The 22792-nt window shown below is 36.2% G+C and overlaps 1 protein-coding gene across 5 annotated transcripts in view; it reads left to right on the forward strand.

Annotated features, from left to right (window-relative positions):
• CEP192 (centrosomal protein 192) overlaps nucleotides 1-22792 on the forward strand; it is a 79147-nt gene that overhangs the window by 46766 nt on the left and 9589 nt on the right. For all 5 annotated transcript variants that reach the window (XR_008464751.1, XM_054190614.1, XM_054190612.1 and 2 more), the window contains 12 exons: nucleotides 470-579; nucleotides 2511-2652; nucleotides 3771-3943; nucleotides 4316-4439; nucleotides 7634-7739; nucleotides 9103-9307; nucleotides 9746-9825; nucleotides 10729-10824; nucleotides 12368-12487; nucleotides 16296-16417; nucleotides 17166-17289; nucleotides 17749-17807. Coding sequence is in view for 4 of the 5 variants with exons in the window: in XM_054190614.1 (XP_054046589.1) it covers nucleotides 470-579; nucleotides 2511-2652; nucleotides 3771-3943; nucleotides 4316-4439; nucleotides 7634-7739; nucleotides 9103-9307; nucleotides 9746-9825; nucleotides 10729-10824; nucleotides 12368-12487; nucleotides 16296-16417; nucleotides 17166-17289; nucleotides 17749-17807 (1461 nt within the window). In the remaining variant the exon portion in view is untranslated. The remainder of the gene's footprint in view (nucleotides 1-469; nucleotides 580-2510; nucleotides 2653-3770; nucleotides 3944-4315; nucleotides 4440-7633; nucleotides 7740-9102; nucleotides 9308-9745; nucleotides 9826-10728; nucleotides 10825-12367; nucleotides 12488-16295; nucleotides 16418-17165; nucleotides 17290-17748; nucleotides 17808-22792) is intronic.

Below are 22792 nucleotides of genomic sequence, written 5' to 3' on the forward strand. Positions count from 1 at the left end.
GTTGGCAGTCATGCTCCTTGGCTCCATGTTCCTGCTGTTGGCTGGCACCTGCTGCCACTCTGCTGTTGACTAGTCAATTTTTCCCCTCAAAAGGCTTTCACTTGCAACCAAAATAGCATTTCCTGCTTCCTGTGGTGATTGAAAAATCACTCAGATTCCTGATGTGCTTATCAGAAATCAGGTGTGACTGACAGCAGAGAACAGGTATCTTGGAAAGACAAGTGTATGGCAGCCATTATTTCAGTGGTTCCTTTTACTGTGCAGCAATAGAGCAGGTATTTCTTTAACCATTTTAAGATTATAAAAAGACTTCCGTTTTAAACGAATGCTTACAGTTTGGAGCTTGGTGTACTTGAGAAATTACAAAGTTAAAATTATGCTTGATCCTTACCAATCTTATCAATCTTTTCAAATTATTTCCAATACTTCGTGTAATTTCATTACTCTTGTTTCTTTATTTCTTTAACAGAGCTATGATGTATAAACCTGAGGTAGAAAAACACATAATACCAGAAAATAGCTTATTGAAAAACATTGTATTTGATGAAGAATTTCAAGGGGAGGAGCTTGCAACAGAAGGTAAGCCTATGACTTATTAAAAGAAAAATGCAATGCTTGCTTTTGGGTGGAAGAAATATGCTTTTAGGCTTGAATCCTAGTTATTTTTCCCTTGTTTCTTTTTTGATAAATGTAGAAGAAAAATTTGGATGGAACTTGATTTCTTTCAGTCAATGCCTGCCTATCTTAACAATTTACTGTACTTTTCTCCTAGTAAAATGAAACCCCAGTCTATGAATATTATAGCATTAAAAATGCTCAGTTCATTTGCAGAGTATTTGCCTTATTATTAATAACTAAGAAAGATTCAGTTTCTTCTACACAGATATATCTTATATTTGAAAATTGAGAGTCAGACAAGTTTTCTGACATTAAAAAATGTAGTTCCTTTCCCAAATTAAGTAACTTCATTTTTTTTTTTGTACTTCTTATGTTAGCAAGGAATTTATTAAATAAGAATGCAGTATATTTTACAGGTGTCCTTAACTCTTCCCCCTGCCCAAAACTACCAAAAAACCTAAACCAACCAACCCACCTTCCAGAAACTGTTTAATCCCACATGTGTCGTGAACAAGGCTACTGTCAACCCCTATTTATTGAGCTAGTTCTATTCACATATGAAAAGATTTTACTGTTCTAAGGCTACTACATCTGAATAAATGTTGTAGTCTGGTTCTTTCCCTGAGTGCTGAGTGTTTCTGTCTGGGTTGGTCTGTGTGGCTGACTCTGTGTGTGCATGTGTTGGGGGGGAATATGTATGTGATTGCTGGGAACACATCTCAACCTTGCTACTGGTTGGACTGGCGGCAGCATCACCTCTATCAGGATACCAGGTTCAGATACTCTCCAACACTAATACGGCTCACTGCACTAACTCACTGACTGACGCTTCTCAGTCTGGAATTGTGTGCACTGTGGCCTTGGCATTCAAAGTTATTTTAAAGATATCATGAACTAGCCATTTTGATATTTTAAGTTGGTGAAAATGAGATGGGCTGTAAGAGTTAAATATTTTAATGGGATATTTGAAAATTGTGATTTCCTGAACTGAATGGAATTCAACTGGGAGGGGGGAATAAAAAAAACTTAGAGCAGAAATAACGGTCATCCTAAAGGAAGAACATATTTCCATACTGAATTTTATTATATATATGACAGAGTAAATAAATGACTTCTTCCAAAAAACACATTCTGCTAGACATCGTTTTGCAAGACTTAGCTTTGTTAACCAGTTTCTGGATGCATGTAAATTCTGACTAGAAAGGTTTCTGCGACAGGTGTTGCTCTCTTGTCTGTAACTGCGTTGTAGAAGCTACATACAAATATAATAATTCTCCCTAGTATCTACTGTGCAGCAAAGGAAATAATGGTTTATTCCAGCAAATGGAAATATCCTGTGTGAGAGGTGTTCACTTTGTTCTGTATTCAACATGAAATGGTGCAAAGCAAGGCAGAAAGCTTTGACTTGATTATTAAACATTTCGATGAAACGTTCTATTATTTTTAAATCATACTCTGACATTCCTGGCCTTTTGGATATTTACAGGTATAATGAATTAACTAATTGTTAGATTGAATAGACTGAGTAAGTGAAAAAATAAGTTCTCTCAAGAATTCCATCTGTCTGTGAAGCCTTACAAATGTATTAGTCTTCTTCGTCAGGGTAAAAAAATTAAAATTTAACTCTAATTTGGCATAGAATCAGATTATCATATACCATTTGTCTAAAGGTGGAAAATATCTGTAATAATTAAAAAGTTAAAATTGGTGTGTATTTAGATTCATGTTACATCGCATGTTAATGTTGATTTATGCTTGATAACTGAACTTGTAGTAAGTAATTTTTTGAATGATCTAGGATGCCTTAGCCAACATCTCAAATCTCTGTTGTGTAATTTCTGAGAATTATAGATTTGCTCTTATTATAATTGCTCTGTTACACTCATTTTTAGTATGTGATATCCCACGTGGGACAAATGGTATCCATCTCTTCTATGCAAATATGCGAAAGATTATCCTTTCTGTGGTTGGATATTCCACTTGTGATCAGGATGGACTTCAGCAGTCTCCTGGACGTCATTTGGAATTGGACAGGTAATGTAACTGTAAGGATAACTGTCAAATAATGCCTAACTGAAGTACCTCTCCTTTCATTTAAAATCATGAAGATTTTAATGCCAATGATGAACATTGACTTACTTTACAAGTGAAAGACCTCACTCTATAATGGGAGTGGCTCCAATGAACATCTAAGTGGTTCTGTTTCAACTGTTACGATAATTGTTAAATAATTCCCTCAACTGACATAGTTTACTTCATCTGCAACTTCCTATTCTTCATCTGAAGAAACTGTTTTTTTCTGTAGGTACGTCCAAATTGCATTTATTATTGTTGTAGTTAAGGAATAGGACTAAACCACTCCATTCCATATAATGAGTTTTTGACGTCCGGAATGGAAATAGATATATATTGCAAAGGCTCAGGGGCCCTTTTCTTGTCTAGCCCGTATCCCAGCCTTTCAGTGTAGTGTGTACTATACTCATCAAAAGAACGATCAGTGCTGAGGCTACCTCCACCCCTGTCACTCCCTCAAATAAAGTGGTCCATTGCTGGGAGGATTTCTTTGGAGGACTGGTGGAGACCTGGTCTTTAAAATGAACCTGTCACTTTTACTTGTGTAGGTTGCTGTAGCATTTGGAAACCCCGAAAAGGGAAAGAAACACCCAAATTCTGTACAAGTCCTACTTAGTAAGATAGCATAGCATAAAACCAAAATAAAGATGGGTTAACATTAACACCATAAAGAATATATTTGCATAGGTTGTTTCTTGAGTCTTCATGGTTTTTCTTCTCAAGATCATGTTACATAGGTGAAGATGGTCCTGTTGTGTTTAACATCTACATATGTAGATGTTGTCTTGGAATTGCTTGTACTTCTTGAACTCCAGATGCTGAACACTTTGAAACACTTGACAGATTTATCGACTAGCAAGGTGTTTGTCAGGCATAGTGAGATTCCAAAGCTAGAGGTTGGTTGATATAGCTACTGAATTCGTTTTTTCTTAATAATGGAGAATTGAATTAAATTGAAGGTGTGTGTAAAGTACTCTGTATTTCAGTATTAAATTTTGAGAAATACTAAGAGTAGGCTATTACAATTACTCATAAGTGATTTTTATTACTGGTTTTGCTTAATACAATCTTATTTTCAGATTTGAGAACTCTGTCAGACATATCAATGCAACTTTGGATGTTCTTCCTGTTAAAGGACCTCAGGGCCCTCCGTTACCTGTAAAAACTGATGATCTGGTTCAGAATAATTCAGATGCTCAACAGACTTGGGCTGTTAAACCTGAGTACTTGACTTTGACACCTCCTTCTCTTAGTAAGTATTTCTGAAGTGAATAAAATAACCATTCTAGTATTAAAATAACTGTACTGCATACTGTGTTTGTAATTATTTTGCATTTGTAAATGTGGATTGGCCGGTAATCTTGCTGCAGTAGTGTTACATTGAAACAATAAGCTTGGTTTGAACACAATTTTGGTTAGATTGTCAAAGATAGTGTGCTCTATTGTGTATGTGTTTGCGTGTATATATATGTATGTATAAAATATGCCCTGCATATTTTAAAGCATTGTGAAGGTAAAAATAGGGCAAAAAATGTTTTATCTTAATTGATACATCTCTGAATCTTGGGCACTTCTGTGAAATTTTGTACATGTTTAGCTTTTTGTAGCTTTTCTTGTATTACAGGTGGAACAGCGGATACTGGACATGTACAAATTGTCAACAGTTCTAATAGGACGTTGACGTTTGAGCTTTCATGGCCAGCTCACTGCCTTACTATAACCCCACAACATGGAGTCGTTGAACCAGAGTAAGTTTCTTTTCATAGGTTTCCTTTATGTGTGAAAGTGTGGTTAGGTTTTAGAGGAATTTATTTTTAGTTAGTTTAGGAATTTAGTTAATTTAGGAATTTTAGTTAGCTTTTAGGAATTTATTAGGTTTTTAGACTATATCCTGGAACTAACTATTTTAATTTCAGGGTATAATCTTTTTGTCAGTTAAAATGCAAATTTAGCTTTTATGTTTTAGGACCATATGCTTTTTAAGTTCTGTATAGAAGGAATGTTCTTCTGCCAAAGTTACTGGAGGCCAGGAGTTTTCTGTGCCTGGCAATACTATTATTGCATAATTTTCTAGGAGCTGGATGGTCAACAAAGCTGAAGTTTTAAAAGTTTCCTTTCATAATGTTTTTTTTTGTTTAAAAATGACCTACATGTTTAAAAGAAAGGACTTCGCACCGCACCCCCCCACCCCGGTTGCCAACAAACAAACCCAAAAATACCAGTTCTTACAGATTGCTTCTCTTCTGGGGACTTAGCATTTTCTTTTGCAATTGTGCTGATATTCTTCAGAACTTGTTTGTGAGGGGTTGTTTTGTATTCTGACAAAACCAATTTTTGCTACTCATCTCTGGCTTCCCAGTACCTGTAGGTGTGAAAACAATGGCAAACCAGTGTCAGGTCACCTGTGTCTTAACTAGCAGTATTTTGGAACAGTAGTCATAACATCACTGCATGTGTGTATGAGGCTTCCCATGGATGTCGGCAAAGTCTTTCACAATAAAATGCTTGAAAGATCCGTCCACTTCTCACCTCTGAATTTATGTTGGTTTTTTTTTTTTAAGGTTAGTTCAGAAAGGCTTTTAGGACCCTGTTACTAAACTATTCTCATCTTATTTAAAAAAAAAGTTTCATGTTCCACAAAAAATAGGTTTTGCTTTCTGAATTTTATTTAAGTAGTTCCTTTAACTTTGTAGATGTTTGCCCAAGGCAGATACTTTCTTTTCAGTCCTGCATCACAATGCAAGATGTGGTGCATTTAAACTCCAGTTCATGTAGATGTAAATTTTTGGATGTGTTGCTGGGGAGGTTTCGTCATTAGTGAGAACAAAATGAAGAGGGTTCTCTGGAAGGGCTAGGATATCTGCCACTCCTTGTAGATTCAATCAGTGCTGAGAACAACAGTTTCAAAAAGATAATGATGAGCAACTTTCCAGTTGCTGTGAAAGTAAGGACACCTTGAGTGTCTCATATCCTAGACTCAGGACTGTCTGTGCAATGATTTCTTAAAAAGAGGGAATTGAAGGCCTTCTGCAAGCAATTTTCCTGCACTGCATAATTTTAAAATGGGTTCCCTTCGCTGGAAAGAAGGAGCTGAAACCTCACATATTGGGTTCAAGTAAGTAGTCTGGATCAAGAACAGAGACCTGCAAGTAGGAAATGAACCCATGGGAACAGCTGACTTTAGTACAGCAAGCTGCACTTTGCCTGGTTTTCTACTCTTTGTGACCATCTCCCAGCAGTGCCAAGAGCAGTCGTCCTGTCAGGACAAGAGCCAGTTAGAGTCTTTTATACTATGCACTGCAATGTCTGGAGCCAACAGAATTCTTGAGCTCATTTAGGCCAGGAAAGAAGGTCTGATTTCTCAGTGATGGTGAGAGTCAGTCCTTGATCTTAGGACCTTCTCTGCCATGCTAGAGCAAGCAGACGACCCCCTGTTTCACCTTGACTAAACCCCTCAAGTGCCATGGAAAGAGATAAAGGCAACCTCTAACCTACCTGAATGTGGAATAATAAAGTCCGGACTCTCTACTGAATTTGGTAGCATTCCAAGAGATTTTCTCATGGAGGCGAACTGAAACTAACCTCTGGCAGGTTGCTGTACCTCTGTGTTGGGAGTATTGGTAAGCGCTGTGAAAAGAATTGCACTTGTGGAGCAGGGATTGTTGGAATCTCCAAAAGCTGGTAGAGCAGCCTTTGGAAAGTGTTTCTTCCCTAGGCTCTGCTCCTTTCCATGGCAATAAAAGTACTGAGAAGTTAGTGTCTTTAGGTTGAATATGACTCTTCTGAGAGACATGTGGTTTGTGACCCTATGCAAGTTGGATTTCCATGAAAAGTTTGCAGTAAATGTTAAAGACAATCTGTTGGGAGCAAAGACAGTGGAATGGTTTGTGATAACAGATAGTGTGTATACTTAGTACATCATTTTCATGTACGAAGCTTGTACGTGAGAGAGAGAATGAGTGAAAAGATTCTGAAAACGGCTGAGGATCAGAAAAATTCTCACAGTTCGTTAAGGAAATATCAATATCCCCATTTAATATTTTAAGGTCATTAACATCTGTTCATTGAAGTTTGTAGAGATGGTCATAGTGTGACAGTGATGATGGAACTAACTTTCCTATGGTGACTGATCTTGTTCCTACACTAAACTTTTCAAATGCAAAGTGCTGTGCTAATGACATATTAAGCTATTTCTTCAGGTTTAGCTTTAGTGCTTTTGCTAACGTACAACCAATGACCTTTACTGAGGTGATTTTGTACTCCTTTTTTTAGTACTTCAGTGATTACTTTCTCCCCTCCATTATTTAAATGTCTCTAGTATAGAATGTGGAACATTGTAAATCGGAATTTATATTCTCACTGGTGAAACTACTGTGTGGTGCCATAACTGCTTCAAGTGAGTTTAGACTCTTAAGTGTCACCTGGTCTAAATAACTATAGAAAGCATTGATGACACTGAAAGGCACTTCTTTTTTCCAAGATCCGTTCTGCATGGGAGGAAGGAAAGCAAGCTCATTCTCTGAAACTAGAATTAGTTTAAAAGATTCTTGAAATGCAATTTGTTTGAACAGTCTAATTCCCCTGTTGACTAGCATTGAAGCTTATTTTTCTGAAACATGTAGTTATAAGTCTGCGTTACGTGGCCTGATCAGCTGTGTATGTTAACAAGAGATAGGATTTACCCTAACACTATGACCCCTTATACAACAACCAACGACAAGTTTATAAAGTGTGTTAAGTTTCTGACTACTAAAGCGTGATAATATATTGGATATCTGAAGACCCTAAATTTAACTATCTCTAGATCATCTTTACTTACCTGCTATCTTAAAAGCGCATCCTTTTTTTTGGGGTGTGGGGGGCGGGGTGGGGCTAGTGTTGTAGATACTCATTCTGAGTATCATGCTAATGTGTTTTTTTTTTTTTTTTTTTCTTTTATTAGGAGCAGTACACTAATTCTGGTGAGTCCTAATCCATCACTTGCCACAAAGCCTTCATTAATTCCTTGGAGTGGCCTAGTCTATATAATTTGTGAAAATGGACTAAAGGTATGTGGCTTACTTGAGAGTTTAGATTCCAACTATTTATTTTATTTTGCTGGATTAGGTTCTAGAAATGTTGCTAAAACCTTTTAGGCATAAGACAGCAATTCTGTCAACTTCCATTGTTCTCTATAATTTGTAAAGTTCTCTTTAAAAAGAAAAATAAATAAACGTAGTTAAGATGCTGTTGCGAACACTTAGACTGAATTGCCAACTAAATTGCGTCTGTACACCCATCACTGCCGTATGCGTCATTTTCTAAAATCCTGAATATGTGTATGTACACATGCATATATAAAAGTAGTCTATATAATATTTTAAAAGAAAAGAAGTTAAAGGGGGTTATTGGACAAGTCACCATAGCTCCCTTTGAGCTCCCTTAAGGTAAACTTAACCTTCTGGCCAACAAATCTGTGATGAAGTATAGGTTCTTGCTCTTCATGTATTTTAATCCAAGACTTTTCCCTGATTAAATTAAGTTGTAAAAATAAAATTTATGAAGCCAGCAGTTTTTTTTCTTTCATCACTGTAAAAGCAGAAAGACTCCTTGGTAATGTCCCCCAAAGAAATAGATACCTGTTTCTTTATTTTTACAGCCAGGATGTATTTTGGGTTAATTGTAATAATGCATGGAGAGAGAAAAGACACTGAAAGGATAAAACAGCATGTCTACTTTCCTTCTCGATGGAGGAAGGTGAGGTATGATACAAAATTGGAAACTGCCTTAAAACCCCAAACAAACAGGGAAGCTGTTGAAAAGAGAGTTGAGAAGGAAATGGAGAGTGTGCACATACTTAAGTATGTTATGTTCTACAATATGAGAAAAGGCTTTAAAAGAAGAAACCTACTAGGACAAAAGAAGAAAAACATAGGAAAAGCAATCAAACTGTGAGAGTTATAGTAGTTGATAATGCTTCTGCCATTTCTTTGCTACCTATCCAATTAGGCAAAAAGTGTGCTAAGATTTTACTAGCATTAACTGAAGTTTTCAGAAGTGCTAATTATGTAGCAGAAGTGAGCACAAAGCTTGTTCTGTATAAGGCAGCCTTGTTCCTGTTCTCTGAGCAGGTAATATTGTAGGAGTTGTCAATTAAATTTAACTAGTTACTATTGAATTAAAATGTCTAGATAGCAAATTTTCAGTAAATTTTCCTCTTCTCATAAATTAAACTTGTCCTAAAGGCTTTAAACTTTGTGAACTGAAGCTAGAGAAGACCTGGTGATTGAACGTATGAGACTCTTTCTCTGTTGGAATGTGAAGCTGAACATGAGCTCTTACAGCTCAAGGAAATAAAGCTAAATAGTTTGACTTGTTAATATATCAGTGTTCACTATTTGAATCTTTCTTTTTCTCCAAATTGTGCAAAAGTTTATTAAAGTGCAAATTCAAGAGGCAGTGGCACAGAGTGTGTCTGGAGCAGGCTTTCCATCCAGAAGACGTGATATATTTACTCCACAGTCTGAAAGTCCTACTGTTCATGTGGCAAAACCTCTCCCAGTGCTCCCTCTAGTAAAAATGGAAATAAAGAACAGAACCATTGTTTTTCCTAAAACAAGGCCTGGCCACAGCTCAGGTAATACTGCTTACTTTGTAAATGCAACATCTACAGTATCTTGTGTTCAGAGTTTTTGTTTACTGTATTGCATGTTTGGGAACTTGAATGCCTTGACTTTGTTCTTAGTCTCTTAGTCTGACAAGTGTGATTGATCAGTTCCCATCTTCTGTTTCTAGTTTGAAATGTTACTCCTTATGATGGAGCTCTTTTCAGAAGTCCTCTTTTCTCCCCTGCCCCGTATGTAGTATAGCCATGCTTTTTCCCCACAGATAGGTTTACCTATAGACAGGTAAGTTGCCAATTTTTAAGTAACAATGATGAATGTGTCATGAGAACCATTTCCATTAAACTTCTGTGTGTCTTGAAACATAGTTTCTGTTTAAACTCTTTCCACAAAAGATACCTGAACACTTGAACAAAGACATTTAATGTATTAGTCTGATATTTCTCTTCTAGAGAGTTACCTGGAAATGGAGAATAAAGGTGATGAAAATGTGAAGTGGAATTTGTCATCTTTGGCACCACCCTATGTTAAAGTGAGTGAATGCGTGTGTTGGTAGCTTTATGCAGATCTTTTGGGGTTTTTTCCTTCTTTGTTCCTGCTGCTCTTTCTCTTTCCATCCTCTCAAGAAAGAATATATATTTGAGCATTAACTCAATTACAAAGTTTCTTTTTGCCTCTGTCCATATTAGCAAAATGTTTTACTCCTTTTTTCATCTCTAATGTGCTCCCTGACTGTGAATCATCAGTGCTCTGTGGGACAATTTCTGGTTCACTTACTGGCTTACAGACTTTGTCTGTGCTCATCCAGTATCATCATCCAGATTGCATTAAGTAGTCAAGCATACATAAAAGATGTGTCTCCCTTTTGGCTCCAGAATCTAGATTTGCCTTGTTTTGAGGCTTGTGCTTCTGGAATTGCTCTGTACATGGTGTCTCTGTAGGTAATTTAAGTTAGGTCAAGGATGCTTGAATTATACTGCTGTTGCCTGTGCAACTACTGTAGCTGTACCATTGATATTTGTAAATTCTTTCTGGGTTTTTTTTTTTTGATAGTCTGAAATGCTGTGATGGTCACTTTGATTTTATGCTAGAATTGTTATGGTCTGTCATGAAATGATGAAAAATGAATATGTAGCACTCTCAGCTGTAGCCCAGAAGACTCTGTATGCTGTGTTCCAGCCAGTGCAGCACCTCTAAACTGGAAGTCAGTAGTCATGGTGACTGCATAAATGTTGTAGTAGTTTTAGTCTTTATTCATTTGCTTTTAGGCAGTCAATATTATTTGTTCACTTGAAAGCAGCTTGATTGGGTGTATTTTCTTCAGTCCTTTGCAGGGGTAGCGTGTGTGTGTGTGTATTGTGTGGTGGTGGTTTTTGTTGTTGTGTTTTTTGTTTTTTTTTTAACTTCTGAATCTGGCTTAAAACTTTATTTGCAGGATGTGGATGAAACTGGTTGTGTTTATAGGGTTACTTACTCCGCTTTCAGATGTTCCCGTGTTTCCGGTACTCTTGAAGCTTATGGAGAAGAGAAGGTAAACTGACACTTATAAATATTTCAAGCATATTAGTGTATCTCAATTATAAAATAGGGTCTTACATGAGAAATTCTCTGAAATAACAGCTGAGTTAAAAACAAGTCATACTTTAAAGCTGGTCATACTTTATCCAATAATCATAAAAAGTTGGCCTTCCAAAATTGGGTTCTGGGGTGTATCCAAGTAGTCAGTATCTGCTTACCACAGCTGGCATAATGTCAGACGAGTTGATTCTAAGAATTCATGCAATCTGTTATTTGACTCTGACATGGTGGTGGTTTTGTGTGTTGTGGTGGGTTTTTTTTAAAGATAAATTATTCTAGAACTTAAAATTGTTTTAAAATGTTACATAAAAATCCACAAGAAAATCACAAATAATACTGGGTTCTTAACGAAACTTGTGTGAGAACTGGTTTCCCTGCCTTAGAAGCAGTCTTGTCATACTGGTTCAAGAAGTTGTCTGTTCCTAAAGTTGATTTTATTTGACTTACAGTTTTATCTCCTGGCCAGTAGAGGGTTTCATAACCACGACTATAAAGCACATCCAAGGATGTACTGAATGGGTTTCTATGGGGCTTTTGTCCATCAATGCTACTTCAATTCTGTCTGTGCATATTCATGAATACCTATCTTTTAATAATTATGGATTATTATGACATTCCTGAACTACATTATTTCTATTATGATGCAGTTTGTAGTATGTTTACAAGACACAAAAAACTCCTGTCTGGTTTCATAGTTATTTCATAATATTGAAAACCATTATTTGAATTTAAACAACTATCTTTGCATTAGCAATCCTAGTTCAGGCCTATCTGAATAACATTTACATTATTGCATGTCAGGCCGTTGGCTGGAGCTGATAAGGTACAGTGCTATTATGATTTGCTGTTTTTTGCAGTGGGTATGATAATATTTGGCTAATTATAGTTGTAGTGATCTATTCTAATCTGCTGCTCTCCTTCTCTTTCTTCCACATACTTCAACTCTGAAAAAAATGCAAGTTTGCTCTTGAATTGATGTGGTACAGCACTATACAGAGACAAGCCTTTGTTACATAGGTGACCTCTAAGTATGATCAAATGCGTAGCCTGCAAGTTGGTTTAAATTTCGGGCCTTCTAGTAATTGTATCAGTGTGCTTACAGACTTGGAGCTGGAGAAGTGCAGTTGTTCACAGCTTAGCTTAGCTGAAGGAAGGTATTGCTGTTTTTCAGCTGTGTGTGTTTCCCCTCCTGGTCCCATTCTCTATTTTACTAAATTAAATAATTGTGCAAGCACTTGCTGACTTTGTTTGAAGCAGATTAGCTGAACTCAAATTTTGTTCAAGATCGCTTGCGCAACATATTTCATCAGAACTTTCTCTCTTATGGGCAAAGGAGGCTGAGCTGTATTGTTTTCTGCAAGACAACCTGTGTGTGGAATATATGTTCTATAGTGTGTAAATTTTGTGCCGGCTTAACGATAACTTCGTGTAGGTAAAACTGTGAAGACTAGATTATTCTAAGAACCTTCTGCAAAATTTTTCTCTTGTTTCGGTAGGTTGCTGTAATCTTTTTACCTCGAGATAAAGGGGATTACTCCCAGTTCTGGGACCTCGAGTGTCACCCAGTTGAAAAACCTACTTGGAAACACAAAATAAGATTTCAGCTTTCTGGAGCAGTGAGTATATAAATGCTATAAATGCTGTCCTGAGTACAAATTTTTTACAACATCTGAATTTTACTGTACAGTGCTTTCTCATATGCCCTGGTGTATTCTGAAAAGAAAAAAAAACCCTGCTGATATTTTTGTTGGACTGAACTGTACTGTTTTTCTTACGTTACAAAAATACCTTTTTCATGTTGCTTATGTGATAATGCATTCTATTTTGCCATTTAAGACATAAAATTTTATTTTGCTCAGAGAAAGTGGAGACAAACTTGCTTTCTGTGGGAATTGTTTCTGTAGATTTGTTTGTATCAGGCACTAAGTGGATTGGTTTTATTTTTGTAAAAAAGATATCAAAGTAACTGACCTTTGCTATAATATGTAACTCAATGCCGTATTGGAATTTTCAAATAACCATATTGGAGATATGCATGCGTCTGATAGAATCTGAGTATTTTATCAGAGTAACATAATAGGTGGGGTGATTTTGAGACTTTTACATGGGCACGATTAGATTTGAGCTCTCCTTTGCTCTGCTGTTGTTCCTCAGCTCTAACTTTATGGTGAGTTAGAATTGGTTTTCCGCACTCTCCTTACCTTGCTTTTAATCCCTGCTTCACCATCCATACAAGAGAGGTCTACATAGAGAATCTATTACTATTAGGAAGAATTAATCCTAATGATTACTTAAATGAGCTGAATGTGAAGAGCTTTGTACGTTCATCATTGTGCGATTGCTATATATGTTTTGCTGTCCTCTCCAGAGAGTTTGAATTGATTTTTCTAAGAAGCCCAGATAAAGATTTGGGAAATTCTTTAGCGTACCAAGTCTGTTTCAGTAGTAGGAACCTTACTTACCCTTCTTGACAGGGTAACTTACCTTTTATTTTGTAGGATCCTTGTTCTTCCCAGTAGTTAACTGTGTTGAAAAGGAGACTTTTAAAAAAATTATATGTTAAATGACTTCTACTTTTGTCAGGAAGAATGAGACCTGTATAATGTTTGATTTGGGAGGGATTTTTATTCAGCTTTCATCTAATTATTTGAACATAATTTTCCATAAAATGAGGAAAAAGTCTGTCTCTTGTCTGTTTAAAGCTAGTTGAAATTGAGAGAAGATTAATTCTTTATCAGAAATCTGTAGTTTTGAAGAATTCTTTTCTTAAAATGTTACTAGTTGTCAGAGTTGTGTAACTCTTTGAGCTGCACAACTTGATATTAATGTTTTTGAACTACTGTGTCAGACTTGTTCCTTTTGATTCTTTTCAAAGCTGTTAACAATCAGATCTTTCCAACATCTCTTTGTGCATATGGGGAAAAATTTGTAGAAAATACTTGAAATATGTCATGATCATTTTGAAAAACAGTTGAAATGGAAATACTTAATTTAGCAACTAGGTAAGGAACCATGCACCTGTTTGGAAGAGGGGTCAACACAGAACCTCTATTTAGATTGTTGGAGCTTTTTAATCAGATACACTTTTAGTCAAGAAGACAAATTGATTTTGATCCCTAGGACCTAATAGATGATGAGTTTAGACTGTGTTACTACAATTTTGAAAAGGACTAGGATCCTGCTGAGTTTGCTGAGGCAGAGGGCTACAGCTCTGTTTAACATGGCTTTTGATAGAATGAAGTGGGAAGACTTGACTGACTGCCCTTCAGAGTGACTGAGTGGTATTTATTTATAGCACCACTACAAAAGAAATGAAAAATTTGGAAGAGCTCAGGAAAGAACTAAAAGAACAATGTGAAATTAGGAAAATCAGTGGCCCTTACCACTTTAATCTTTTCCTGAAAGACCAATTAACTCTGACTTTGATTATGCTCTGCATGCATTTGCAGTCCCCACCACTGGAAACCATAGTCAGGAGCTTAGAAGATCATGTCTCCAAAACTGATCCGAGACAAAGAAAGGAGGGATTCTACATGTGCTTTGCAGCCCCAACCTCTCACTACTGGCCATTCAAACACATTTTTTTCTTTCCTGAGAAACGTTTTTAGGCTGCTGTCAGGTTTAGTTCTAAGATCATTGAGCTAAGAATGAGTATCATCATTGTACACAAAAGTTTTGGACTGGTATTTCAGTCTAATTGTTGGTCTTCTCTGGGTGACACGGGGAACTAGCAAGAACCTGCCAGAAGGCTGAGACAGCATCTAAGTTCTGATTGCTCCTTTAGCACGTAGAAAGTTGAGGACTGCATAGAGAATCCCTGCAGCTGTTTGAAGATATTACGAATGTTAAGTGCATACCATTTTTTAATTTACACGTTTTATGTGCTTTAACTGTGTATCTTTTTTTAATGTATCATTTTGCAGCAAACTGATCTGAATTTCTTAACACAAAACATACTGCTAAGAATCCCGATTTGATTATTACTACCTGCAGTACAGAGCTTCATCTTCTTTGGGTATCCCAGAAGTGAGAGGAGGAAAAATATTTTTAAAGTCTGTGAACAAAACAATTCCAATTTTAAAGCTAAACAAACTTCTATGCTCCTGAGGTTGCTTTGGAACAGCAGCATTCAGTTGTAACTGTTTGGACAGTGTTAACATACTGCTTTCATTTAAAACAGGAAAAGTTGGTGCAGGCTATGGTAAAGCATGCAGTACTTCAAGGTGCCCTTAGAAAGACTGGGGGAATCTCTGATCGTTTTCCATAATGTGCTTTATTCTCATGCGTTAAACTTGCCTTATTGATAAATTAGAATTTGAATGATAACAGTGAGGTATGACACCCATTATCGTTTTTCACTACATGGAAAATTAAAAACTCTAGAAACAAGTAACATGTACAAATCCTCTCGTGTCTTTATGTATTGGGTTCTACTGTGGTTCATGGATTATTTGCAACTGAAAAATATTCTTTAAGGTTGGCTTTTTTTTTGGCTGCTGCTATTTCCGACAGACTGATTAGCAGCTCTTTCAATAGAAAAAATGAATGTCTAAAAGACAAGTTTGTCATAGCAGCCCTATTGAAGATCAATCTATTTTTTTTAATCTTCCCCGCGTAAGGGAATCAACTACTTGTCTAAAACATCAGCACCATTTCAAAAATTGAGATAATGTCGTACAACCGTAAGTGTAGGAGGTTCTTTTGGTTCTTTAACTTTGTTCAAGATGTTGTGACCCAAGGGGCTCCAAACAGTATCAAGCTAGATTTGTTAAACAACGTAGAATTTGAATTTGGCTATTTGGTGAAGTATTCCCTTAGGGTGATCTGGTCTTTTTCTGTTAGAGTACACTGAATGGGGGTCCTGACCAAATGATGATGGTAAATATTTGGGCCTAATGTAACAATGTATGTCTGAATGTCACAATTACTATATAACGCATTATCAGATTCTGTTTCTCTGGAGAGATCTTTGAGGAGGATCTCTGAGACATCTGGAGAGATCTTTGAGAAGAAGCTTTTTGCTGTTGTGAGAATTCAAACTATAATGATGTCTTAATGCCTTCCTTCTTTGTAAGCAGTTGTTTAGCTGACGTGTTCATGAGGCGTACGGGCTGAATATCTGCAGAGGGATTGCTTTTTGTTTTGGCTCTTAGTAAAATCTTAGTTGGTAGCAGCCTTCTTGAAATTCCACCTGCACCGCTGGTTTGTTGCGAACTGGCTTTTGACAGATAAAGTATTCATAAGACACAGAAGCCTGTTAAAGTGTTCCTCCTAAATCATTGCTTCTGTCTCAATGATCCAGACTACTGTTCCTGAAAGATTATATGAAAAGTCTTGGATTGGGTAAGGGAAATGACTTACATATTTGAACACTTAAATACTTTTGAATGCAAAGTTTAAAGGCTGCTTTATTTTTGACAATAGGGTACTACAACTGAAAATGAAACTTCAATTGTGAAAGCTTCTGCAAGTGCCTTTACAAAAACTGAGCTTCCACTCATACCAGAAATGAAGGTTTACTCTGAAGCATGTACAATTAAAACAGGGTATGTATGGACAAAACTTGAAACGGAAGAGTCTGCAACTGGGTAAAAAGGGGGGGAAAACAACAAACCCAACCCCACAACCAAAACCTTTTTTACAGTAAGGACAGCTATGTGGTGGAACAGGCTGTGTGGAGAGGCTGTGCAGTCTCTGTCCTTGAAGGTTGTTGAGATCTGTCTGGACAAAGCCCTGAGCAGCCTGGTCTGACCTCACAGCTGACCCTGATTCAAGCAAGAGGTTGAACTAGAGACCTCCTTAGCCTCTACTGACCTGAATTATCATATGATTCTATGTTAAAGAGTAAATAGCTGCAAAAACCAGACTTGCCAAACCTCTTGATGGCTTTGTATTGTTCAGTCTCCCGTGGTTTTTCTTTTCAGTTGGGTTTCTCAGTTGCCTAACAATGATTTGCTACTGTGAATGAACTGGTATCAGCAGCAGAATCTTGTGTATGCTTTTGTATACTTCCCTTCTGGAGACTTCATAGAACTGTAAAGTCACTACTGAGAAGACCACTGTACTGCATGCCTTAACCTTGCTGTTCTTCAGTTGGAAGTTGATTTCCAGTTCTTCTTATTAGTAGGGGATGATGTGAATGTGGCAGGGGAGTAAAATGTTTTGGTTAAACGTGGCATCTCTGAGAAGAGTCTAGTTCTCCAGATAACACCTATTATCTTGAAGTATGCAGTCAATATATACAGACCATGTAAGTAAGAAATCTTAATATCTTAAATCCTTTTTTCAAATCAGACAAAATGAAATAACTCGAGGAGTATATGCACCAGAAGACCTGTACACTTTTCCCCCAACTAGAGTTGGGGAATCATGCACCTTAAAGGTCAACTTGCGGAATAATTCCTTTGCAACACACTTGGTAAGTTTGACAGACTTTATTTTAAATACACTTTCATAAGTCTTTCCAACAGTTCAACTGCACTGTTATTTTTACTCTTGGCAGAAGATTGCAATAGTACAAGTCTTAGTTTGTTAGTTTCAAAAGTCAATATTTGAAGAATTTTGCTCTCAATTTTTTTCTTTTGTCTGCTGAATTGTTAAGTGTATTTATAATATACTTGCAACTGAAAAAATAATAGATTATAGTTTGCATAAATTTGTTATTATTCCTATTTATTTATTTTATTTTTTAACTTCATTAAAATATTGAGATGTGAATTTTTCTTAATATGTACAAATGTGGGCATGCTTTATTTTTTAAATCCTGTGTCTGTGTAAAGCTGTATTTGTAAGTGACCTGATTTATCTTAAGCGTGTCATAAATTGAATGATAGGCTTAGATATAGTGTGCTTTTAAGCATTTTGTATTAAATTGCAGCTGAAATTTGTAAGTCCCAGAGAGCCTTTCTACATCAAGCACTCAAAATACTCTCTAAGGTGAGTAATGCATATGATAACATTCTCTCCTAACAAAAAAATTAAACAACTAATTCAGTAAGATAAATATCTTCTCTATATGTACAGTGCTAAAATGTAGATATAAATATCCAACATTCTGGCTGTCTAGTTAAGGGTTTTTTGGTTTCTTTCTCTTTTTGCTAAGCTGTACTCTGTAATCTTGGTTAGAAGCAGAATGAGCCCACACAGTTATTTCTGCATCTGCCAATTTCTTCCCTGCAAATTGTTTCTAACAGTGCTGCTGCTTTTAATGCTAAGCCTAATGCTTCATTTAACCATTTGGCATGCTGTGCACAATCAAGTCATTCCTTCCATTTATACTTTCTGCACAACAGACCAAGCAAATTGCCTTCATCATGCTTCTAATTTGACAAACCTGCAGAGCTGCATCAAAGATTCTCTGCAAATACAAGGTTTGAGCAGCCAGTGGAATTGCCTGGTCATACCAGGTATTTCAGCATATTACCTGCACAACAGGAACCTTCAAGTTGGTGATAACAATCCCTCAAAATAAACCCAGTCATCTTTAGGGTTCATTACGACGAGTATTTGACAGTCCTATTAGTCATCTCTCCAGAACTACAGCATGTCATGTGCTCATCTGTAACAGCAGGATTGTCAGGAAGACAGAAATGCAACTATTTCATTAGAAGTCATACAGCGTACATTCTGAGTGTTTAAACAGGTCCCCATTTTAAAGACAGGGAAACTAAGGGTATATGGAACAGAAATTGTGAGCAAAATCATAAATGGAACTGAATACTCTGGATCCTAATCTAGTTTTGTGTCTGCCAATGATACTTAGCATTTATTATAAAGACAGGGCTGTCGTGGTGTTAGTCACAGGTAGTCAAGGTATCCTTAAGGCTGCTTTTCAGTGCAAAGTGTTTTAACTCCAATTGCAGTGGAGGAAATACTGGAGTTCCAATATTTCTATTTAACTGGCATCTTCTTATTAAATATATCACATCAGATGGCATAGAAGGGTTTTTTTATGGAGGCAGTGGCTGAGATAAAATCTATCCAAATAAAGACAACTAGCTAGGTTTGTCTGAGGCTGTACAGCTGCAGACAAAGGACAGGATGACTTGATTGTCCCTGGAAAAAAAAAAGAGTAACTGGAAGAGACTTAGATATTTCAAAAATATTCTTGAGGAATGCTGTAAAAGCTATTTGGTATATTTTCTGTGTGAGATGACAAACTCCTATTGCTTTTATCTAAAGTAGAGTTAACAAGTTTAAAATTCAGTCTACCATTTCTAAAGGTTATCAACTGAATATACTGCACTTTCTAATAACATTCCACAACCTTTTTTTCTAGTAACTTTGGCTGTTTTTTTCTTCAGTTGTAAATATTGGCCTTTCCTAGCTTTTTTAAAATTAATTTACCTGAAGTCAACATAGCTCTCTGAAGAAGCTCTCCCATTTAAGAGCACAAAGCACAGAAGAACTACTTGACTTAGATAGATGCTTTTTAAAAAGTGTTAAAAGAACTTCTTTAAATGGTTTTTATTTGAGAACAGCATCAAGGAGAGTTTCAAGAAAGCCAGTGTTAATGTTTTCCATCTAAACTAGGTTAACTGGACATCTTAAAAAGTAATGTCAAAAGTAATTGGATAAGAAGACTGCAGGAACTTGGAATATTAGTCTGTAAATAAAAGCGTAAAAATAGGAAGTACTACCTATGTATATTTTTGGACCAAAAATGTGTCACGTGGTGTAAACGGTCTGTTGCATGCTCTTCACTTTGAGGGCCAAATTTGAAAGCAGATCTGTGTAATCAAGTTTTAAATCAGGATAATGGAGTTGCAAGTTTGTATTTGTATTTAGTATCAAGAGTCTGACCTTCAGAAGTTGGTATAGTGGCTTGCCAGTTGTTCAACTGGTTGTGTGATCACAAGTACAATACTTAGCACTGCTGGTTCATATACCACAGTTTGCTCAGTTGAAAATAGTAATGGGCTTTACTCAAATACAGGATCTTGCAACCAAAACTGTAGCAAAAAAAAAAAGAGAAAGTCATTTTAATAATCTTCGCTAAATATCTTAAAGTGTATATTTTGGTTTTTTAACCACAGAGATGTCATTTAGCTAATGTTGTAAGTCCTGCAAAGAATCGGTGGGAATGAATTCTGTCTGGAATTTGCATTCAAAAGAGGAGTTCTATTTGTTGACAGAGTAGAATTTTTTTTTACTGAAGAGAGAGTACCTTTAACAAGATGACGAGTGACACAAACATACAGATGAAACATTAAAAAACACTTGACTTTTTAAAAACCTTTGGCTAACTTCTGTTTCTGGAAGGACTCCCAGGCTATACCTGACTAAAAGAAGTTTGAAACTAAGGCGTTTCTATTGTATTGCCTTCAGAAGCCGTCTGATAAGTTGATTACAGGGTAGTATGTATTTCAGATATTACTAAAAGGTAAAACTGTGTTTTGCTTGACTCATTATTTTTGTTTCTAGTAGCCACTGTTCTGGGTATCAGGAGTCACGATTGATTGATGGTAGATCTGGTTACTATGGCTTAGATGTAGCTTACCCATGCTGTTCCTTTTAAACTTACCTATCGCTGCTATTGTGTTTAGAAGACTATGGTATTAGTTTGTCTATGAAGTAGGCTACAGACACACCTGACTTCTCATAAGTACCACTTAAAACTGATGCAACAACCTGTAAAGGCCATATAGTGCTCATAGACTAATTGAGTTGCAGGCATAGTGAAAAGTTTGAAGTAAAGTAAAACTTTTCATTAAGAGAAAAACAGTTAATCGCAGGGGAATTCTGCTTGTCCTGATACGATTCATAGAATCATACAATGATTTGGGTTGGAAGGGACCTTAAAGATCATCTGGTTCCAACCCCCCTGCCATGGGCAGGGACACCTCCCAGTAGACCAGGTTGCTCATCTGGTTGTCTTCTTGACTAGTTTTTGGCTACTGTACTTGAGAAAAATCCTCCAGGTTGCTTCATTTCTAAGAACATTTATGCTATGTAGTAGCCTGAAGAGCTGTTGTAGCTGGAGTCTGAACATTTTCATTTTATTCATTGAAGAAAATGAAAATAGCATCTTTGCCTTTGGATTAGGAAGTGTGACAATTCAAGTGTGTTGAGCCTTATCCCAATTGTGAGAAATCAACTGACTGCTACAAAACAAACTCTAAATAATGTCTGACTAATTCTGCTTTTAGAAAAGAATTATAATGTGTAAAGCACCAAGCAAATGGACACCTGAATTCAGAGGTCAAATGGAATTGAATATAGCTGTCATATGCTGAGAAACTGTGCTCTGCCTCAGTATCGCTGAGGTCATATAGTATGTATTCTAGCAATTAGTGTTTGACAGCCAGATGTGGCCATCTCTTTAAAAGAGCAATACATAACTTACTGTTAAGTTTTTGATAGTCTGAGTTCGGTATATTGTTCTTTTTGAGTAAGCATTAGATTATGTGAGGAAGCATACATATGTTATTTTAGAGATGATGGTATAGATGAAGATGTACATCCATCCTGACTTTCTACTGAATTCAGTTGTATTTTTGTAAATTCTCAGGTGGTCTGGTTGTATGCAGCTGCAGACTCTATTCTTACTGAAATTTGTGTTTTCTAATATAATGCATCTATTACAGATTAAATAGTCATATCAATGTTCTTCATTTATAAAATAGATTTTTTTTTTTTTAAAATAAAGCTGAGTAAAAATCTTCATCCCATATATTATGGATGGATAAAGAGATGGAGTGTGTCAGGCTTGTTATACAACACTTGGCAATGAAGTATGAGAAATGAAGCCCTGATCTGGCTGTACTCCTTTGCTGTGTTGTTGATTGTAGTTCAGTACTACATAATTAAGTGCGCTGTTTTTGTATTAACCCAGTTAAAAAAATACAGTAGCATACCAGTCTTTATTCTGAAAGTGCGTACTCTTAAGTTACTTGATTGACCAGGATCTGTTTAAAAAACAAAAACAATAAAAAAATCAAAATACATTGGCTAGTGTAACTGTTTTAGCACTAAGGATGATACTAAACAAGTGAGGCTGGGATCAGGCTTATATGTAGGGCTAATATTATGATTTCCAAATGTAGAAGAAAGGTAAGAGAATGATTATGAGAGGCTGGATTAGTGTAGAGGAAAGGAATGTGAAAAGGTATGAACGAAATAAGAAAAAGTAGGGAAAATAAGCACATGCCAGAGGATGTTGGATAATACTATAAATACTGTTAAGGGGAGAAAACTGAAGCTCCACTAAAAGAAAACAAAGCTGTCTCTTCTTTTTTGGTCTTACTAAATGGTGCTGGTGGGTTGTTGTTTTTTTTTTTTTTAATTTTTCTGTATTCCAATATGTGCCTGTTACTGTTGCCTGTCTGTTAGTGCTGGATGTTTCTGTTAGATGCCATGGAATCCAATAGGCTGCCACTCAGCATTTCCAGCGTGTTGCTTGTACAGCTTATATTTTTTTAAAACGTTTGCTCTAGGCTTTAGACAATTAAGGCAGCCACCCGTTACATTTGGTCTGTTTTTATTCAATCTGAATAGAAGAGGAATCATATAACCTAAAAAGGTGTAATGTAAAATCTTTAAAACACTGTTTGAGGATGTACATATTGACTTGCAATGATTCAACAAAATATTTCTTAACATAGAGGCAATTAGAAGTAATTGAAATTATTTTACTAGCTTCAGCTTGGTGGAATTTCCAAAAGAATTTGAAATTTTAGTGTACTTGTCACATGAATTCCGAAGGGAAGAAATGTAGTAAATTTTCTCTAAATATAGTTTATGTACTGTCAATATTATTGCAAAGAGGCAGACCAAAGTTTTCTAGGTAAACTATCAGCAATAAAGTATTACTTTGCATAATTAGTAGGAAAGGATTACCTTTAGAATCAAAGTTCCTCAGAAAAATAATATGTAATCAAATCTATAAGAATAAACTTGATGATCCAGTGCACATCCGATAT

This window comes from Rissa tridactyla, chromosome 2 (assembly GCF_028500815.1).
Source record: "Rissa tridactyla isolate bRisTri1 chromosome 2, bRisTri1.patW.cur.20221130, whole genome shotgun sequence".
Lineage (NCBI taxonomy): Eukaryota > Metazoa > Chordata > Aves > Charadriiformes > Laridae > Rissa > Rissa tridactyla.